The 18727-nt window shown below is 41.1% G+C and overlaps 2 protein-coding genes across 10 annotated transcripts in view; both read right to left on the bottom strand.

The window, feature by feature from the left end:
* Positions 1 to 11096, bottom strand: part of SANBR (SANT and BTB domain regulator of CSR) — a 29531-nt gene extending 18435 nt beyond the window's left edge. For 2 of the 9 annotated variants that reach the window (XR_014881724.1, XM_085218466.1), the window contains exons 1-3: positions 3415 to 5052; positions 2557 to 2722; positions 1539 to 1725 (exon numbers count right to left, since the gene is read on the bottom strand). Coding sequence is in view for 8 of the 9 variants with exons in the window: in XM_085218466.1 (XP_085074592.1) it covers positions 1539 to 1725; positions 2557 to 2722; positions 3415 to 3593 (532 nt within the window). In the remaining variant the exon portion in view is untranslated. The other 7 variants (XM_085218467.1, XM_085218468.1, XM_085218469.1 and 4 more) reach the window with 7 other exon arrangements.
* An 809-nt stretch (positions 11097 to 11905) lies between these two features.
* On the bottom strand, positions 11906 to 18659 carry PEX13 (peroxisomal biogenesis factor 13). The gene is made up of 4 exons (XM_085218479.1): positions 18432 to 18659; positions 16176 to 16873; positions 15591 to 15716; positions 11906 to 15012 (listed from the first exon to the last, which is right to left on the bottom strand). Exons 1-4 carry the CDS (start codon positions 18503 to 18505, stop codon positions 14717 to 14719), a joined length of 1194 nt encoding a protein of 397 aa, XP_085074605.1. The 5' UTR covers positions 18506 to 18659; the 3' UTR covers positions 11906 to 14716.
* Between the last annotated feature and the right edge of the window lie 68 nt (positions 18660 to 18727).

Raw genomic sequence — 18727 nt, forward strand, 5'->3', positions numbered from 1 at the left:
CTATCAAATAGTTAATTACAGTAGAAATACTTAATGAAATATTTCAATAAGTGCACGACTATTATGAATGATCCTCTTCTGTCAAAATATTACTGAGATACATAATTCACTAAGACACATTGTATGGCACTACAAAACTATCCAGCATCAAAAAGTAATCAGACTATGTTCTTAACTCCTACATGTCTTTCTTGCCATTAAGTACCATAGCACGCACAGGGCCTTTTGCTGGGAAAGGAGAGTTTGACCTCAAGGGTCTTTGCAGCTTTTCTACACAAAGCTTTCAAGTTATTTTAATAACACAGCTTACTGTGATCGCAAATGTTTGCAGAGTTTACAATGCACCATTGGGGATTCAAAACAATGGAAATCTTCCTTCTACCAAAAATCCTAAACAGAAAGGTTTAGCCAAAGGATTTGATAGATGGACTGTTCAGTGGATGCAGAACTGGCGGCAGGATTGAGTCCAGAGTGGTGGTCAATGGCTCAATGTCTAGGTGGAGATAAGTGATGAGCAGTGTCCCACAGGGGTCAGCGATGACCGATACTCTTTAGTATTTTCATCAACAACATTGACAATGGGGTCGAATGCACCCTCAGTCTAGAGAGCCAAACATACCCCAGGCTGCATCAAAAGCAGAGTGGCCAGCAGGGCGATCCTGCCCCTCTACTCTGTGCTGGTGAGGCCTCACATGGAGTACTGAGTCTAGATGCGGAGTCCTCAGTACAGGAGAGACATAGACCTGTTGGACCATGTCCAGGAGGGCCACAAAAACAATCCAAGGGACAGAACTACTCTCCTATAAGGATAGGCTGAAAGAGCGGGGGCTGTTCAGCCTGGAGAAGAAAGACTGCGAGATGACCTTTCTATATATAAAGGTAGCCTACAGGAAAGAAGGGGACAGATTCTTTAGCAGAGTCTGAGGTGACAGAAATGGCTTCAAGCTTAAAGAAGGACGATTTAGGTTGGATATAAGGAAAAAGTCTTTAACAGTGAAGGTGGTAAGGCACTGGAACATTATTAAAAATACTGTGAAATAATATAATAATATAATATATATAATATGTATTTATTGATATATTAATATATTGTATTATATGTATATACACACGCACATACACACACATATATTTAATACAGTAATAGAGATGGGGTTGATGTCCTGTCCCTGGAGACTTCCAAGGCAAGGATGGATCAGGGACTGGGTAACCTGATCTAGCTGTGCACGTCTCTGTTCACTGCAGGGCAGTTGGGCTAGATAACCTTTAAAGGTCTCTTCCAACTCTAAGGATTCCATGATTCCATCATTTATGTGCTCCCACAAAAAATACCTTTCAGAAAGGCAAGCTACTGAAAATATCCGCTGCCTCAACATAAACTAACTGAGAGACTTCCTGTACACATTATTAATTATGCTTAACTTTTCATTTTCAAAGACAAAGACTATTCCTGGGAGGACTTACCACTCAAGATGGAAAAGGATGCAGACACTGACTATGACCCAAGCCAATATATTTCAGAACAATTAAAAACATACCAGTTATGGTAATGGAATCCTGCCCAATAGCAGTGTCCTGAAACTCTGTCCGTGTGTCAAGCAAGGAGGATTTGATGTACACAGCTAAAGTTTCCACAGGATTCTCACCAGCAGCCATCAAGGGATTATACTGGTTGTCAACAGGTGAATTTCCAGTGCTTTTTAGTTCATCAAACCTTTTTGCACACTGTCACAAGATAAATGATAGGACAATGAAGCAGTAGCTTTTGGTACATTTTTAATAATTCTAAGTTGAGGCAGATACTGTATTTTGTATTACCTTGTGCACATGAACAGTTTGATCATACTCTAACAGGAAAAAAAATATATGATGGAACCTGTTTCAATCTTTATTTTCATAAGGCATATGATTTTAAGCCTAATCTTCAAAAGGGAGATTAAGGGAGTGCTTAAATTCTCTTTTTGAAGCTAGTTGTTTGCTTTTTTTTAAATCTAAAGATTGTGAAGTATTATTAAATTAGCCATAATTTCTTCAAAATTCCTATTATTTTACTTTATGATTTCTATCCAACCAAAGAAAGAACAGTCCATATCTTCTAAGACCAAGTAAGAAAGACACCTGCACTCCTTCACAGTAAGAACTCTTACTCAGAATTACAAAGTCAATCACAAACTCATAACCTACAAGCTACAAGTTAGTAGGTACTGCCACCCTTTCCATGAAAATAATCTTAGCCAGATAAATTTAAATACATCATAAGTTTTCACTTGCTATTCCAATTTCAATTTCTACTTTCCAAAATTTTTTATTCTTATTCTGTACCAGCCTTAATGAAATAAAATGCAGAATGTGTTTCTTAATCTCAGTGTTCTGTACAAACAGATTTTTTCTTCAATCTACTGCTCAAAGTTTTCAGTTCTATGATTATAAATTACTTATTAAAAAACAACAACAACAAAAAACCTCCCTTAAATTCAATTTACCTCCCTCCCAAAGAAGTTATCTTCTTCATCATATAGTGCTTAAAGTATACAGACTCTTTATTAGTAAATTCACCTCCTTGGATGTATATCCAGGAACTAGCCTTGCCACGCTGTCCCAGTTGATAGGCTGAGAAACACCAATTAGGGAACAAAGGATCATATCCAAAACCATTTGATTGTTGTCATATGGAAAGTTATTGTTTTCTGAAAAACCACGACTCATCTTTCGCTGCTTACACCTAGAAGAGAAAATGTTATCAAATCTCATTGCAACAAATACTAAAGGTTAACTTGTGGAGTGCAGAAGGTAATGTATGTTACTGTGGGAAACATCACAGTATTACAATCCTCATAGCAGTAACACTTGCCAGTATTTCTGTCACAGTCTTATCTCTAGATCTGTATGCATGGCAGGGAGACAGCAAGCCCACAGGACTTGAAAAAAGTCGAAAAAAGGGAGTAAAAGGGAATGAAAGGGGAACAGTAACAGCAGTAATGATCTGAGGAGGAAAATAAACTTAGCTTACTAATTACAATAAAAACAAAAAACAAACAAAAAAAACCCCAAAAACCAACAACCAAATTAATCAGGATTTAAGCTAATAAATCAAATAAATGAGAGAGTTTCTGAAAAGGTTCTTAGTCTGATCTGCAAGGGAGCAAAGAGAGCTAAACCTGTGACATAAAGTGTTTTATCTTTCCCATCAAACGGAAAAGCAAAGTTCTCTGGGAGCTGTAGTACATTTCTTCTCTGAGATTCCCAGTGCACTATATGATGTGAAATACTGATAACAAAAATCATAAAACCACAACATTCCACCCCTTATTCCACATCATTACATCGTGCTTAATACATATACAAACAAACAATAATTAATATGCATTAAACACACACACGCTTTTATATATACATACACACACACATACATACTGGAATTCCTGACTGAACTCCCTCAATATCAAATCCACTTGTGGTACACATTGAACATCCCCGTTTTTCTGCATCGCCCACCAAGTGGATCCAGGTTCCTGAGGAAAAACAGTTCCATAGAGAGGTTTGCCCTTTCCCAAAGCTGGAAAGTCCCAACCTGCTTTTCCAAACATGCTCATTACGTGTACTACAGGGACCTTATCTACCTCTACAGTATGTAGGGAGCTGGATTGGGTAGGACCATCTATCTCGATTGATAGATCCTCAAATATTGACCAACCAGGTGGCTTCTGCCAAATGCTTCTCCCACAGCTTGAATGTTCTGCCACCCATTGCTTTTGATAGCTTGTAAAAGCCCACAGTATTGTTTGATTTTACCAGAAGTTGCTTCATGATAGGGGATGTGATAAATTCACCCAATGCCATGATCTTTGGCCCAAGTATTAACATGAGAATTTTTGAAATGAGTCCCATTATCTGACTCAATTCTTTCTGTAGTGCCATGTCGCCACAGGATTTGCCTCTCCAGACCCAATATGCTGTTTCGGGCAGCACGGGGTTTTTGCACCCAGAGGTTGCTTCCACCATGGCAAGAACATAACATTTACGACTGTGAGATTGTGCTAAGGTGATATAATCAACCTGCCACGCCTCCCCATATTTACACTTCAGCCATCACCCTTCCTCTCAGAGAGGTTTCATCTTCTTGGCTTGTTTAATTGTGGTGCATGTTTCACAGTCATGAATAACTATGGACAATATTGCACAGGTTAAGTTCACTGTCAGTCTCTAGCCCATTTACATGTTGCATCTCTTCCTTGGTGGCCTGCGGTCTCACGGGCCCAATCTAGAAATAACTCACCCTTGCTTTGCCAGTCCATCTGAGCCACCTCAATTTTGGCAGCTCAATCTACCTGATGGTTATTTTGTTGTTCTTCAGTAGCCCAACTCTTGGGCACATGAGCATCTACATGATGCTTTACAACGATATTCTTTATTTGGGCAGGAATGTCTTTCCATAGTTCAGCATCCCAAATAGGTTTACCCCTTCATTGCCAGTTGTTTCATTCCCACTGCTGTAACCACCCCCAGAAGGCATTTGCCACCATCCATGAGCCAGTAAAAAGACAAAACATTGGCCATCTCTCCCATTCAGCAACAACTGAGGCCAGTTGGACAGCCTTTACCTCTGCAAATTGGCTTGATTCTCCTTGTTCTTCACTGGCCTCCACAACTTATCATGTGGGGCTCTACACATCAGATTTCCACTTGTGATGCTTCCCCAGAACACAACATGATCCATCAGTGAACAGGGCACATTTATTTTCATTTTCTGGTAATTCATTGTATGGTGGAGCCTCTTTAGCACAAAATATCTTTTCTCTTGGTGACGTTTCAAACTTTTTACCCTCAGGCCAGTCCCTGATCACCTCTAGGATTCCTGGATGACAGAACTTCCCCATCTGAGCTCACTGCAATAGTGCAATCCACTTACTCCAAGTAGCACCAGTGGCATGCTGGGTGGAGGAAACCCTCCCTTTAAACATCCAGTTTAATGCCCTCATGACTCGAGGACATCAGAGAGCACTGTCCACCAGTGTCTACCAGTGCCTCATATTTTGTGGGTCTGATGTGCCAGGCCACCAAATCCACACAGTCCAATACACTATTACCTGTTTCCTCCCCTCCAGCTGAGGGCAGGGCTCCTCTATTTGTTACTTGCATTCTTCTTCTCTTGTGAGTCATGATCAGGACCCGCAGTAACTGGACTGATCACAATGGTGGTTGATCTGCTTTGTAATTCTCTCACCTGTGCTCGTAGTACAGGAGTGGGTTTTTTATGCCACCTCTTCATTTCTTCCCCATGCTCATGTAAGTAATTCCACAATGCAGTACGCAACACAGATTTACTACTGTCATTTGCTTGAGCAGGAAGATGTCTGCCTCTAATAGCTGAGATTTTTGATGATACAGGTGAGGAGCAGGATTCATCACCTTTAATCAGTTTGATCAGCTCCTTCAGTAGACTGGTCTGATCATCCTGATCTTCATCAGGTGCTAATGGTACCACCACGGGTTCATCACAAATAGACAGTTCTTCCAGTCTACTGTCCTGATGCTTCTCCACTTTATCTAGTTTTCCTGTTACTTTCAAGATGGCTTAAATATAAACAAGAGACAGTGGTAACTGTTACTCCAAGTTTTGAAGCATAATAATCAGTTCAAACACTAGGGGCCTTCTCTGTTGTTCCTCGTACCTTCCAGACATTGCTGCTAGTGCACTGGCATATTTTTCTGGTGCTGTTCATGTGAGTTTCTGCCACATACTTGATGTACTCCTAACTCTCCCAGGATCACCGTCTTGGCACAAATTATTAGGAACAAACTTGGGGTCATACAACATTTCCACAGGAGCTATTTCCCTCAAACACTAGATACCTTTTTCAGTAGTAGTCCATTTCTTCATCTCAGGCTCCAGATTGTCTTTGAAGGGATATCTTTCCTTTACGGCCAATAACACTTGTTCCCAGAGGGTGGCAGCTCTGTACGGACATCCACAATTCCTTTGCCAATAGCTGAGTCTTCAGAAATGCTTTCCAGTTGGTGAGCTTCATTATCATCTAGCAACAAGGGGTCATGCTACTGACCTCAGTGTCCCAACACCAAAGCAACCAGGTGACAACAGTTGCATTCGGGCACCATGAAAACACCTTTCTCGAAGCTCGGATTTCAGTCATTTTCAGAGGTTGATGAGTAGTGGTAACGGTGACCTCTTCCTCCTCACTCTCCTCTTCTTGTCTTTTAGTTTTCCTGTTACCTTTCTCAGCAATGGTGATTTTGTACAGGGCCCCTTACCTGGGTCTTCCTCTACTTCCTCCGCTTCTTCTTTCCATTCTATATGTGAATGACACCTGTTTCCATTTCTGTCCTTGCATGGTGGCAAGTGACACCAATACTGGCACCTCCTGTAATTGAACAGGTTCCACAGTTACAGTGCTCTTTCTCTCTAGTTCAACACAGCAACTTGCCCTTTCAGCTTGGATCTCAGCTCAGAAACTCTCTTTCTCTCTTCAAGACAGTATTATATAAAGCTTGGTAAGCACAAGCCAAGCCCCAAATAAGTCAAATCACCTGAGATCTATCTAAGCAGCAACATCCCTCAGTTAAATACTTACTTAGGTTCTCAGGATTACACAGGTGTCCCCATCCCTCTAAGATTTTTGCTAAATCCCTCCATATTCCCTGCCACTCAGTATTATCTGGGTTTGGGGAAGACTTCCTCCAGATAAAGTAAACAAAGAAAAATACATTTAGGGAGGTTGATAACATGATCATCAATTTAACACTTCAAAAATGTATGAGGAACTAAGAGTAGAATCTGGAAACATGTTTAAACATCATGTTGTCTTTAAAATTAGCTACACTCTCTGGGATGTAACTGTCAATACTCAAATCATACAACATTGCACACCAGGTAGGTGTCTCCATCAGTGCCCTTAATTGGAGAACTCCAAAATAGAGAATGATTAACTTAATAAGAAACCAGTACATTCTAACAATTAAAATCCTGAGCATAATGGCCTTTAATCCTTTATATGGCGCTTCTAAAATAAAGAACAGCTTCATAGTTGACACGGTGCCAAAAGAAAAAAAAAAACTTCATGCAGCATCCAGTGCCTGGCAGACCACCTGGCCTATTATCTAATCTATGAAGATCAAAGCTAGGTACAGTGTTCTGCAACTCTCTGTACGGCATTTTAATACACCTCCGTTTTGCTGACATTAAGAAGTTCAGTTTGGATTTCTAAGCCAATGCTCACCAGTAACGGTCTTATCTCTAGATCTTATCTCTGACCAGGAAGCAGCAGACCAACAAACACAAAGAAGGGGGGAAAGGAAATGAATGGGGAAAAAAAAAAAAAAAAAAAAAAAAAAGAATAAAGTGGCAATGATCTGAGGAGGAAAACAAACTTAGCTTACTAATTATAATAGCCAAAAAAAAAAAAAAAAAAGTTAATCAGGATTTAAGCTAATAAATCAAATAAATGAGAGAGTTTCTGAAAACAAGTTCTTAGTCTGATCAGCCAGGGAGCAAAGAGAGCTAGTCTGATGACATCAAGTCACCAGAGCTGTAGTACATCTGAGATTTCCAGCGCACTACATGATGTGATGATGTGGAATACTGCTAACAGAAATCATAAAACCACGACAATTTCATATCTGCGTACTCAGATTCTATGAGGGGAAGAAAGCGTACAACACATCAAATCAGACTCAATTACAGCATGTCACTCCTTTGAGTTGCTTCAACACAAAGGAACAGAAAAATCCACTTGTATGTAAATTTATGAAGCTATATTTAAAAAAAAAAAAGGGGGGGAGAAAGGGGTTAGGGTGGAAAAGGAAGCCACAAACAGTTGCTCCAAGAGACAGATATTTCTAGAAGCAACAGTTTTTAGAAGCGCGCTCTAAAGACAGTCTAGAAGAAAGTCTACTCTTGAATGAGAAAGCAATATGATGCTGTGAAGTCTCCTTTCCCTAACTTACGAATGGAAGTGCGAGTCAGAACAAGACAATAAGGAAAATACAGTGCAGCGGCAAGAGCTGCTGTTTTCAGGTCCAAGTTACTATCACATAGCAGAACCTGACCACCTCTTTGCTGAGCCAAGATAAAACTTAAAATTCCACAAAAGTATCCGTAACTGATAAGAAAAAAAAAAAAAGAAAAAAAAAACAACCCAAAACCACTGAGTAAAAGACCACGCAATAACAACCTAGTCAATCAAAAATATTACTAGGTTCCTTCTCTGGTCTCTTCCCTTCCGTGTATGCACACTAACTAGACCATTGGTCCTACTGACTTGCTGCTGTTGCTCTGCCATCGTGTTCTAGCAAGCACACTATTTTATCCCACGTGTCAGTCAGTCATACACTTTGTCTAGATGCTTCTACTCCTACAGTCAACTACACAGAAGATGCCCATCCACCAACCACTGGACGTCACACTCATATATTTGCATGAAAGCACTACGAATGGTGATTAAAAAACAGCATCCGCTCTAGTTACAGATTGGTATGAGTTATATGAACTTGCATTGTATTGTATCTGCTCTCAAGATTGCATCTCTAACTCCATCAAAACCTTGGAGCTATACCATAGGTATTATATGAGCCAGAATGAAAAGAAATACATGTGAAATGCTTTGCTTCCCTCAGTTGCTAAATACTTGGAACGAAAGAACTCTGTCAGAACTTTAAAATACAAATTTTTAATTCCCTTCCCTGAAGAAGGAACAGAGAATAAAGGATGCAGGGCCCAGATAGGTTCTCGATTCCAAGGGTGAGGATAATTTTCAGAATACTACAGAAAAGTAAAGTAAAACTACTGAAGGCTCTGCAAGGAATTAGTATTTAATTGTTCAGGATATACCCCCAAACTACCTCCCCTTTCAGCAGTTTGAAAGGGAACTATCCAGTGTCTATTTTCAGAGGGATTCATGCTCTTCAATGCAAAGCAGGGCCTCCTGCAGTCCCCGAAGAAACAGCCTAAACTACAGAGGGGCTCTTACATTTAAGTTTACTTTTCTGCTTTTCTCCAAACTTTCTATGTCGGTTTCCTCTTCCTCTGCTTTTTTTTTTTTTTTTTTTTTTATAAATCTGACTCCCATCTTATAGAGGTCAACTCAGGCATCCAGCTAAGGGGCAATTGCTAAAATTTCAGAACACAACACCTAAGTGTCCTTCATCCTGAACACCTGAGTTTTGAGTCATCCTAAAGCATTCACAGCTCCCAGTTATTGGGATTATTAGTGTCAAGGAACCTTGTTCCTTCAGTTTCAAGTTAAGCAACAGATCAAACATCAGAACATGCATAAGCACTGAACACTAATAAAATGCAGTCCAAATAATTGGAAAGCAAAACAAACAAACAAACGAAATTATTTAAATGCATTTTACATTTGAGAAAAGGAAACACAGTAGAAGTTTAAAGCACTTGTTTTACTATATTCTGAGAAAACTGCTGGCATTAACCAACACATCCATAATTAACTAGCACCCAGCCAGTGAGCTGGACCATATTTGGAGATTGCTTCAGACTTTTTCTGAAGTACCTTAGGCAGATTACATAAACAGTCAGTTGAATTTTAATGTATAAAGCAAGGGTCATAGAGTATTTCAGGGAAAATACATCTGGACCATAGCAGACCTAACTAACTCCCTGTTACTAAATGAATAATACAGGTAGGTGTTTCTTTTGCATAAACACATTAAAAGCACAAATACATTAAAAAAGCACAGATTTTGTTTCTGACTGTAGAACCCATTCCAGAATGTGCTTTTTGTTGTTGCTATTACTAGAAACAAAATTTGCAGATAATTATAAGCCTTCATTCTCTCAAAAGGGCAGCAAAATGAAACAATCAGAAATTTGAAGAAATGAGAGCATGCTAAGGGAATGCTATAAGATTCCCTATGTTCATGATATTTAAACAAAGCAAAAGCACCACAAACTACAGCACAGGGTTGAAGGCCGCCTTTTTAGAAAGGTAAGTCAAATAGATAAAAGTCACAGCAGCTTAGCAATTCCATCTAAATGAAATCTACTGCAAAGCATTTCAAACAGCTGAAGAATAAAGGCGTACAAGCTCCAAATTCCAACCAGTATAAATGCTGCTATGAAGTACAGGTAGATCAGTCCCTATATTTGAGTCCTTAAGCCCTTAACATGATGGCAGTATTAGATGATGCCACTACAGTAATTTGGAAACTTCTCTCCAGCAGTGCACAGACACACAACAATCAACCGCAGTTAAGCCACTGGATATCTGCAATATCTGATGTATGGAATTCAAGGAGTGGACAGGCCTGCACCAGAGGCAAACTTAGGTGGTTATAGGACACAAAGCCCACTTCCTACACTGATTTCTGTGCATGTTGCACCTGGCTTATGAATCCATGGAAATGAGTCAGTGATGGAGCGCCAAGAATCCCCTGGTCTCAAGATACAAAATAAACTTGAGTAAAGGTACCAATAATGCCAATTTTGCATATATTGCCTCTTCCTACAACAGGATCATATGGGATAACCAAAAAAAGAAAAGCAGTTATTTTGCCATAGTGAGAGTTTTTGATTTAAACGAACAAATGCAGTAAGTCTTAAGCACTTTGCTGGTAACAAAATCACGTATATATCACTAAGCAGCAATAACAATTACTCAAAAACATTATGAAACTCTCAAACCTAATCGCACCCCAAGCAACGTTTTACCCACTCATTCCATAGAATAATAGCAGCAGCGAGGAGCTCTGCGATAAAACCAAGGCACATTTCCATGGATAACAACAAGGGGTTCAGTCGGGGGCAGCCCGCCCGCTGACGGACCCGGCTCTCTCCGGCCGCAGCGGGGCAGGGTTACCTGGCGGGCACCCAGGCCAGCGCACAGCAAGCGGGGCAGTGGGCGCAAAGGCGGAGAGCGGGCGGTCGGAGCCCCTTCCTGAGGAGCCGGGAGGGGTACCAGTAGTATTAGTAGTAGTAGTAATAGCAGCAGCAGCAGCAGCAGCAGCCGCCGCCGCCGCCCGCGACGCAACCAGCCGCAGAGCCGAGCCGTACGACGGATACTTCAGACGCCGGCACCGCCCAGCGCCACCTTCTCAGAGCGAGGAGGCGGGGAGCGTCGTGAAGGACAGCTCACAGCCAACCGGCGCCTGACGGGTGATGAGACTCCGCTCCCCTCCGCCGCTGACGACCAATAGCGTGCCCGGGAGGAGCGGGGGTGGAGCTCTTCCCGCGATGTGTCGTGGCGGAGGACCCGCCCTTCCCGGCGGCCCCACCTTGTCGCAGTGCAGCGGCAGCGCCCTTTCCAACCCCGCGTCCGGTCGCCTGGCTGCGCCCCCCAGGCCTGGGGCGACGCCGCCTTCTCGTCATTAACGCTGTCCCGCTTCCGCCCGGCAGCGCCGCCACGGACTCAGCCGGGGCGGAACGGAGCAACGAAGCGGATGGCGAGAGCTTCCCGGGGGGAAGCTTTGTAGCGAGGACGCAGCGAGAGCAGAAGCAGTGTCAGGAAGCAAGCGGAAAGAGCACGTTATCTCTTGTGGACACAACGACAACCCCACTGCGGGCCACAAGTGCTGGCAAAGCCCAACGCGCGCCCACACCTCCGCGTACGAAAATGGGTTAATGTCACCTATGTTGTGGAAAATAAAGCGTTCCTCTGCTATCACCAAGAATTTCGAAGCACTGTTGTGCATTTCTTTATAGTGTTGATAGTGCATTATGGAAATTGGTGTGGTTGTTTCTGTGCTGATACCTCCTCTGGAAAATTTTCACTGAACAGATTTATAAGAAACAATTTGCTTTGTATTTACCCAACTAGCACGTTTCAGCAAAATGACCAAATATGCCAAAACAATCTTAACAGCTCAGATGTTCCGCAGAAGAAACAGTATTTGAACCTGTGCAAAAAGAGCAGAAAATTTTAGAAACTTCCACTAGACAAGGAATATTTTTAATTTATTCTTCAGAAACCTGAGCAAAGCATTGAACATGTGCATATTCGCATCCTGCTAGCACCCAGAGAACCAGCCAAAACTGGCAGCTGTCATTAGCTCATATAGTATTCAAGCATAAAGTGGCTGGTATACTAAACTGGGTATCAATGACACTAAAGAAAGAATAAACTAAAATTTTATATATGCAAATGTCATAGGTCTGTTACAGCCTCTTATGCCTATATGCTACAGGTATATAAACAATGCCAAAGAATAACATAACATAGAACGTAGAGGTCTTAGGATCTAAGAGTCAACTGATTTCCTAATCTTCCACCTATTCCCGTTGGAGCCACACCTGCTCCTTTCAGTCTTTTCACTTTTCTAAAGTTGGGCAAGTCTTGAGAGCATGGTTGACAGGCTGCTCTTTTTCAATCAGCATTCATTTAGATGATTTTTTTCCCCGTAGGCTGACATGCAGCCAGAAATGCATACAATGGGATTGTACGATTCAGGCTTTTTCCTGACATTAGTTTGTACTTGTAAAAAACTAAATTTAAATCTTAAAACACATATGCAATTTACTTAATTTTAACACCCTTCTGCACCTAAATAACTTAGTTCATTACTTTGTCTTCCTTTTCTCATTAATCATAAGACTAAAGAATCAAAACCTCTGCCAACATTTAGCAGATAGTTATGAGAGTTAGTGATCAGTAGGCAAAAGTTGAGACAAAAGTTTGTTGTAAAGACAAATTATTAATAACCTATTTTTCTACTGTTTTTAAAATAGTATATCTTAAAATGTGAAAAATTGAATTCATCTTAGAATTAGTAGTTTGAAAGATTCTAACAAACACCAAAGCAATATCTACCAAACTTCCTGTGAGCAAGTAGAAGTCTACTTGAACGGACATTACAAAAAGTTTGGATTGTTCATTTATGTAAACCCTTCCTCTGACTGAAATCTTACACTGCCATGGAAGACTGATAGCCCATTAAGTAAATCTCACAACAGTAAATAATTCCTTCCATGAATACACACTGTAAGCAAAATTGTGCACACTAACCTCTCCTCCTCCCTCCCCCCCAACTTTTCTTATCTATGTATTTTGTATGTCATGTTTACTGTTTTTTAAACATGTTCTGTTTTAAATCCAGTTTCACATTTCCTATTTGTTTTTTAAACTACTTCTTTCTCTCCACTTGAAGATCTAACAATCTAATAAAGATGGTATTTCCCAACACCTGACCACAGCCACTTATTCTTGTTATATTAAACAGGCACTCAGAGGTTACTTTAAATCTGAGCATCCAGCATAAGATGCATCTTCTCAGTCACTCTACCTCAATAAAACTATGCTCTCCTCAATTTTTCTTGTCCATTCTGTTGAGAATTCTAAGACCAGCAAATGAAATTAAAGTGTAAATACTGAAAGTTTTGCTTAAATACATAATGGCTGTTGAAGATCTTTACAGAAAGAAATTGAAACTACTGGATCAGCTAAGCAAAAGCATGTATCCTACCTTTTCTATCTTTGAAATAAAAACTGTACCGCAAAAACAAGTTTTAGTAAGTTTATCTACCCCTCAAACTTTTAAAGTGGGTATATATATATATACGTATATTCTACAAGAAAAAACGTTTTCTCTCTCCTTCATTAAGAAAAATTGTATTTCAATACAGAATTCTCAAACATCAATATGAATAAAATACTACACACACTGAACAGTCTTAATGCATTTATGGCTCTTGATAAATCAGAGCTCTCAAATTTTATGGGCTGATGTAACATTTACCACCTGAATGGCAGTGTACCTCCAAGAACTTAACTAACTGGGACAACTAAGCACGAAACTACATTTCCTTTGCCACTCAATGGAATTCTGTAAACTCCTGCCTCTCCACAGCATTACTATTGCACTAGATGCAGGATATTTTGACATTCTTTAAAAACAAGTATAAACAAAAAAATGAAAATGAGATGCAGTAGTTGATAGGTGACTGACAAATAGGCTACAACACAAGATGGCTAGAGGTGGTGCTAAATTAGCATACCATAGAAGGAAGTAAAAATAAGCTTGGAAAGTGCTTGACTAGATGATGCCCTTTACTCTAATGTTATTTTTATAAGCAAAGCTGCATTGCTTTTTTTTTTTTTTTTAATTTCTAATCTCCTTCCCTTACTGTACCCCCTTCTCTTTCTCATAAGTCACTATTTTTATTAAAAAAAGAGAAAGAGCAGGCTAAGTCTTTATGACAAGTTACGGTTTGTACTTCTTACCAAAAGGAAGCAATTGAGAAATTGTAATGGTTTGACTGAGTCACCTAAATCTCTTGCAATTCTTAGAGGGAAACAAAGTGCTATTACTAGAGTACTGTCCTCAGTCTCCAGTTCCGGACAACTTTTCACAGAAATTTACTTTCCCTTCACTTCAGCACATCAGCTGAAGTGGCCTCTTGTCAAGCTGACATTCCAATGAAGACTGGACATTAATTCTAGACTTTATCAACAGTCTGTCTACTTAATGAGAACAGGGCAGCCCTTATTTCCTTGTTTGTTTGCTTTGTTATAAACACCTCGATTCTTCTTGGCTCCAGATCTTATAGATGCTGCAAGGTGGTTAAGTAGTCACTAATATGCAACTTTAAGTGAATCAAAAAGAAATAATACAAATTTGAGCAAGAACTCCTCCATCCTTACACCAGTCTGGTACAAGCCCATCAGTGTTCTACTACAACATAGATTTTAAACATACCCTAAGTTTTATCAATAGAACACCATTCAGTTGCTTTGTTGAGGAAAGTGCATTAGAGTTCCTGTTTCTCTCCACTAACTGCAGTGGAGTCAGGTGCAACAGGAACTTTATTACTTCCTATAAAAACAGAATCAAAAGCAGCTTCCTGTTCCTCTAAAGTCACAGCAGCAGTGGATCCTCTAGCAGACATCCCAGTAAAGGATGGACGTTGCTCTGTAATCCTTTCCAGGTCCACTGTTTTCCTGCCTTTTCTTTTGCCCAGTATTCTGATATAATTAGCTGGTACAAGTCCTGTTGTTTGACCATCGTAACTAGCCAAAAGCCAGCCACGGATTTTGGGTTGTTGGTCTGAAACAGAAAATGCAAAAGCGTTAAGTTACAAAGCAATTCAAAATATATTGCAGTTGAGGCACAAATACACAAGAAGGCAGAGCACAACTAATCACACAGAGAAAATAACTCTGTAATAAAAGGGAAATACAAATTACTACACAAGAGAAATGACAAATTAGTACACAAGAGGATCTGCATTGATGAGATGTTCTGAAGTGTACTGTGAAGCTGAAATTGTTGACACAACCATACTGCAAATGCCTAAGGATTTTCACAGTTGTACAACAAATATAAAAAAAGGAGTCACAAAGGTAACCAAAAAGTATACTCTGAGTAATACTTTTAGGCTGTGTCATACTTTAGGGAAATTGAACAAACTATTTAATAAGTTTTATTACAGTGCATATAAAAAAAACGAAAAAAAAATCAGTAGGTATGAGGAATTGCGTCAAAAAAGGTGCTTTGCTTTTGCATTCTCACTTTCTCCCCCTGCTCCTTGTCTCCTTCTCCCCCCCACCCCCAACATAATTTCAGACTCAAACTACACAACTTATTTCACATATTAGAAAACAAGTTGAAAATTAAAAGATTACCTTTGGGTGCTAATTTTAGAATGTCACCAGCATGGAAGGAAATTTCCTCTTCTGAGAGAGCACTGAAGTCATATTCTGCTCTTCCAACTACATGATCATCTTCTCCACTTGCCCAGTTACTAGATACTGTTTCCAAAAAGAAATTAAGTTACTTGCTTTGAATTTTATGGATGAGAGGTTTTTGTTTGTTTGTTTTTGGTTTTTTAATAAAAGAAAAATGGAGAAGACACCTTAACTTCCTTGCTTCTCTATCAGAGAACTGGCAGGACTAACAAAGACAACATTTGGTGAGTAAACCTAACAAAAAGCTTTTCCTCCTTCTTCACCTGCCACATTTAATAGAAAGGAATCATGATTTTGGAATCACATAAAGCGTACCACGAAACTGAATCTCAGTTCAACAGTAGGCTATTTATATAGGCAATTACATGTACCATACCGCACACTTAAAATTCAGTGTTGTACCCCAGAATCTATAGATTTCCATTACTGAAGTGTAAGGTTAATCTCTATACACATGGATAACTAAATGAACAATATACTCTGTACTTCTCATGATTCTCCCATGCTGCAGATCATCTTTACCTGATTCTTCATCACTGTATGTAGAAAGCAGTTTCCAAATCAGATAGGGACCTCCCATAACAACAGCAAAGAACAAGAAAATAGGCCAGGATTTTGCCGAGTTAGCTGCTTTGTCTTCAAGACCAACACGAGCTACTGTCCCCTGACTTTCAGCCCACAAATCCTCATTCTCAGAGCTCTTCCGCAGACCCAGTAATCGCTGTAGACGTTGGTAGAGATATCTTATAGTTCTCACTAAAGCAAAAGCTGAAAACACCTTTGTGAAGTGTACTTTGAGGCGGGAGAAGTGATTGGCTACATCCAACACAGCTCTGAAACTGTTGTACACAGCTGAAAAAGTAGCATCCATCATCATGCTGACTGAGGCAAATGCATGCACAATACTTTCAATGGACTGAAATGCACCTCTGCTGCTCTCTTCAGCCTGTTGAACAAACCTGCTGGGAGGAATATCATCTGTACGAAAGCGGTTATAGCCCAAGCCACCATATCCATAACTGTAAGGACTGTAGCTTCCATAAAAAGAAGTTCCATATGAACCATAGCCTGTAGTAAAAGAACTGTTATATGCTGGCCTTAAAGTACTGAGACTACTGCTTCCTGTTTGCTGTGATGGTCTTGGCAAAATAGGTGGAGGTATTCGTGTAACTATGGGTTGTCCAGGTCTGGTCAGCAAGTTGTCACCCAAGTCAGGAGACCTAAAAAAATTCAGACAACCAAGATCAGTACTCAAAATGAGGTTATATTTTCATTTTCTCCAGCATTCTTGAATGGCTATCAATATGACCTTGCATATTGGTAGTGCCACAGTGTTAGTGGGAAGTAAAAATTTCTGTCAAGAAATATGTCTTTCATTAAAAAAAAAAAAATAATCAAAAAAATAATATTCAGCGTAAGTATAGAATTGCAGCATATCTGAAACATATACGAAGTGTTTTTATTGTACAGACTAAAAGCACAAAATGCAAAAGAGCATCTCATACACACTACCAAGAATATTTTGCAATTTGAAAGCTTTAATTCCAGCATTTGTTCTCGTTTCTTCTAGATAGCTCTCTGCTTTCCCTTAGTGAATTGGGATTGAATCTAAACCTGTTAACAGTTGGCAGAAAGAGGTATTATGAGCTCATTTACTTTATTATTATTTTTTTTAATTTAATGAACTTCTAGCCCTTTGCATGCCTGTAAGTTTCAGCCAGTTTACCTATGCCCTTTCTAATAGGTCTCTGCAAGTTCTAGGTTGGCACCTGAATTCTATCAAGTAGCTCTCCAACATTTGCTGTTTTCCATATTGAAGCAATCTGCTATACTACTTAAATATATGATAGAGAACAACTTTTCCCACAGAAAACTTGTAGGTTTATTTAAAGCAAAGTATAATATTTGTATCTTTATACTGTTTGTTTCTTCCAATCTCTACTTCAAATTAAAAGCAGAAGTAAAAATAAGCAGAAGATGGGGGTAAGAGCCAAAAGCCAGCTTAGGACAGCTCACTTTTAAGATACTTGGAGTAAATTAAAATGAACTAGACAACCGAAAAAAAAAAAAAAAAAAAATCAAACGTCTTGTTCTGCCTTTAGCGAAAGCACGGTTTTTCCTGAAAGTTCAGTTTGGAGGTAACCTTTTACCCAGTTTCAGCTCACCATAATTGCAATCAACAGCACCAGCACCAAGCAGAAAAACAAGGCTGATCTTCAGCCATCAAGCTTTCCTTGATTTCTGATTTAAAATAGCTCGTCAACCCTTTCTGCACGGCATCCTTCCCAGCGCGTATGCTGTCTTCTGGAGGAGTCCAGCCCCAGATCACCACAGCGGCAACAAACACACGTTCATCTTCTCCACCGCCAGGAACAACCACACACCGCCCCACCCCCATGGCGAGCACAGCTCCGCGGCACAACCCTCAGCTACGAACGGCAGCGTTTTTTTCCACTCTCGTGGCAATACACCCAGCTTTGCTAACACCTCCGCCTCCACCTCGTTAAATCCTCGGCTTTCCACGGCCTGGCTTGGAGCCCACAGCACCCTTCCTGCCGACAAAGGGTTCCCCCCACACCTCTGTGCACCTTCCCAAGAAGCGGGCTGAACGGCCGCCCCGCGCACAGCCCGCCCTTCGGCTCCCTGGCCTGACCAAAGCCTTCGGGTCTCGCTGGGCCGGCGCCGCGCAGACGGGTAGGCCCGACCTTTGAGCCCCGCAGGGGGCGAAGGCCGACCCCGCCGTGTGCGGAGAGACGCGGGCTCGGGGCTCACACTCACTGGAAGGCGGGCGCCACGCCGCCTGCTAATCGCCGGTTCTCCCAGGGCTTGGGAGGCGGCGGCTGCGAAGCCATCTCCGCCTCGCCGCAGCCCCGTTCTAGCCCCGACCCGCTCCGGCCCGCCGCGCTCCTCCGCCCGCCCCCGGCAGGCGGGCCGCCGCAGCGCCGAGCGATCGAACCGGCCACGTTCCGGCACCGCGCCCCGCCCCTATCGACGCGCCCCGCCCCTATCGACGCGCCCCGCCCCTATCGACGCGCCCCGCCCCTATCGACGCGCCCCGCCCCTATCGACGCGCC

The sequence above is a fragment of the Meleagris gallopavo genome, chromosome 2 (assembly GCF_905368555.1).
Source record: "Meleagris gallopavo chromosome 2, MGAL_WU_HG_1.1, whole genome shotgun sequence".
Taxonomy (NCBI): Eukaryota; Metazoa; Chordata; class Aves; order Galliformes; family Phasianidae; genus Meleagris; species Meleagris gallopavo.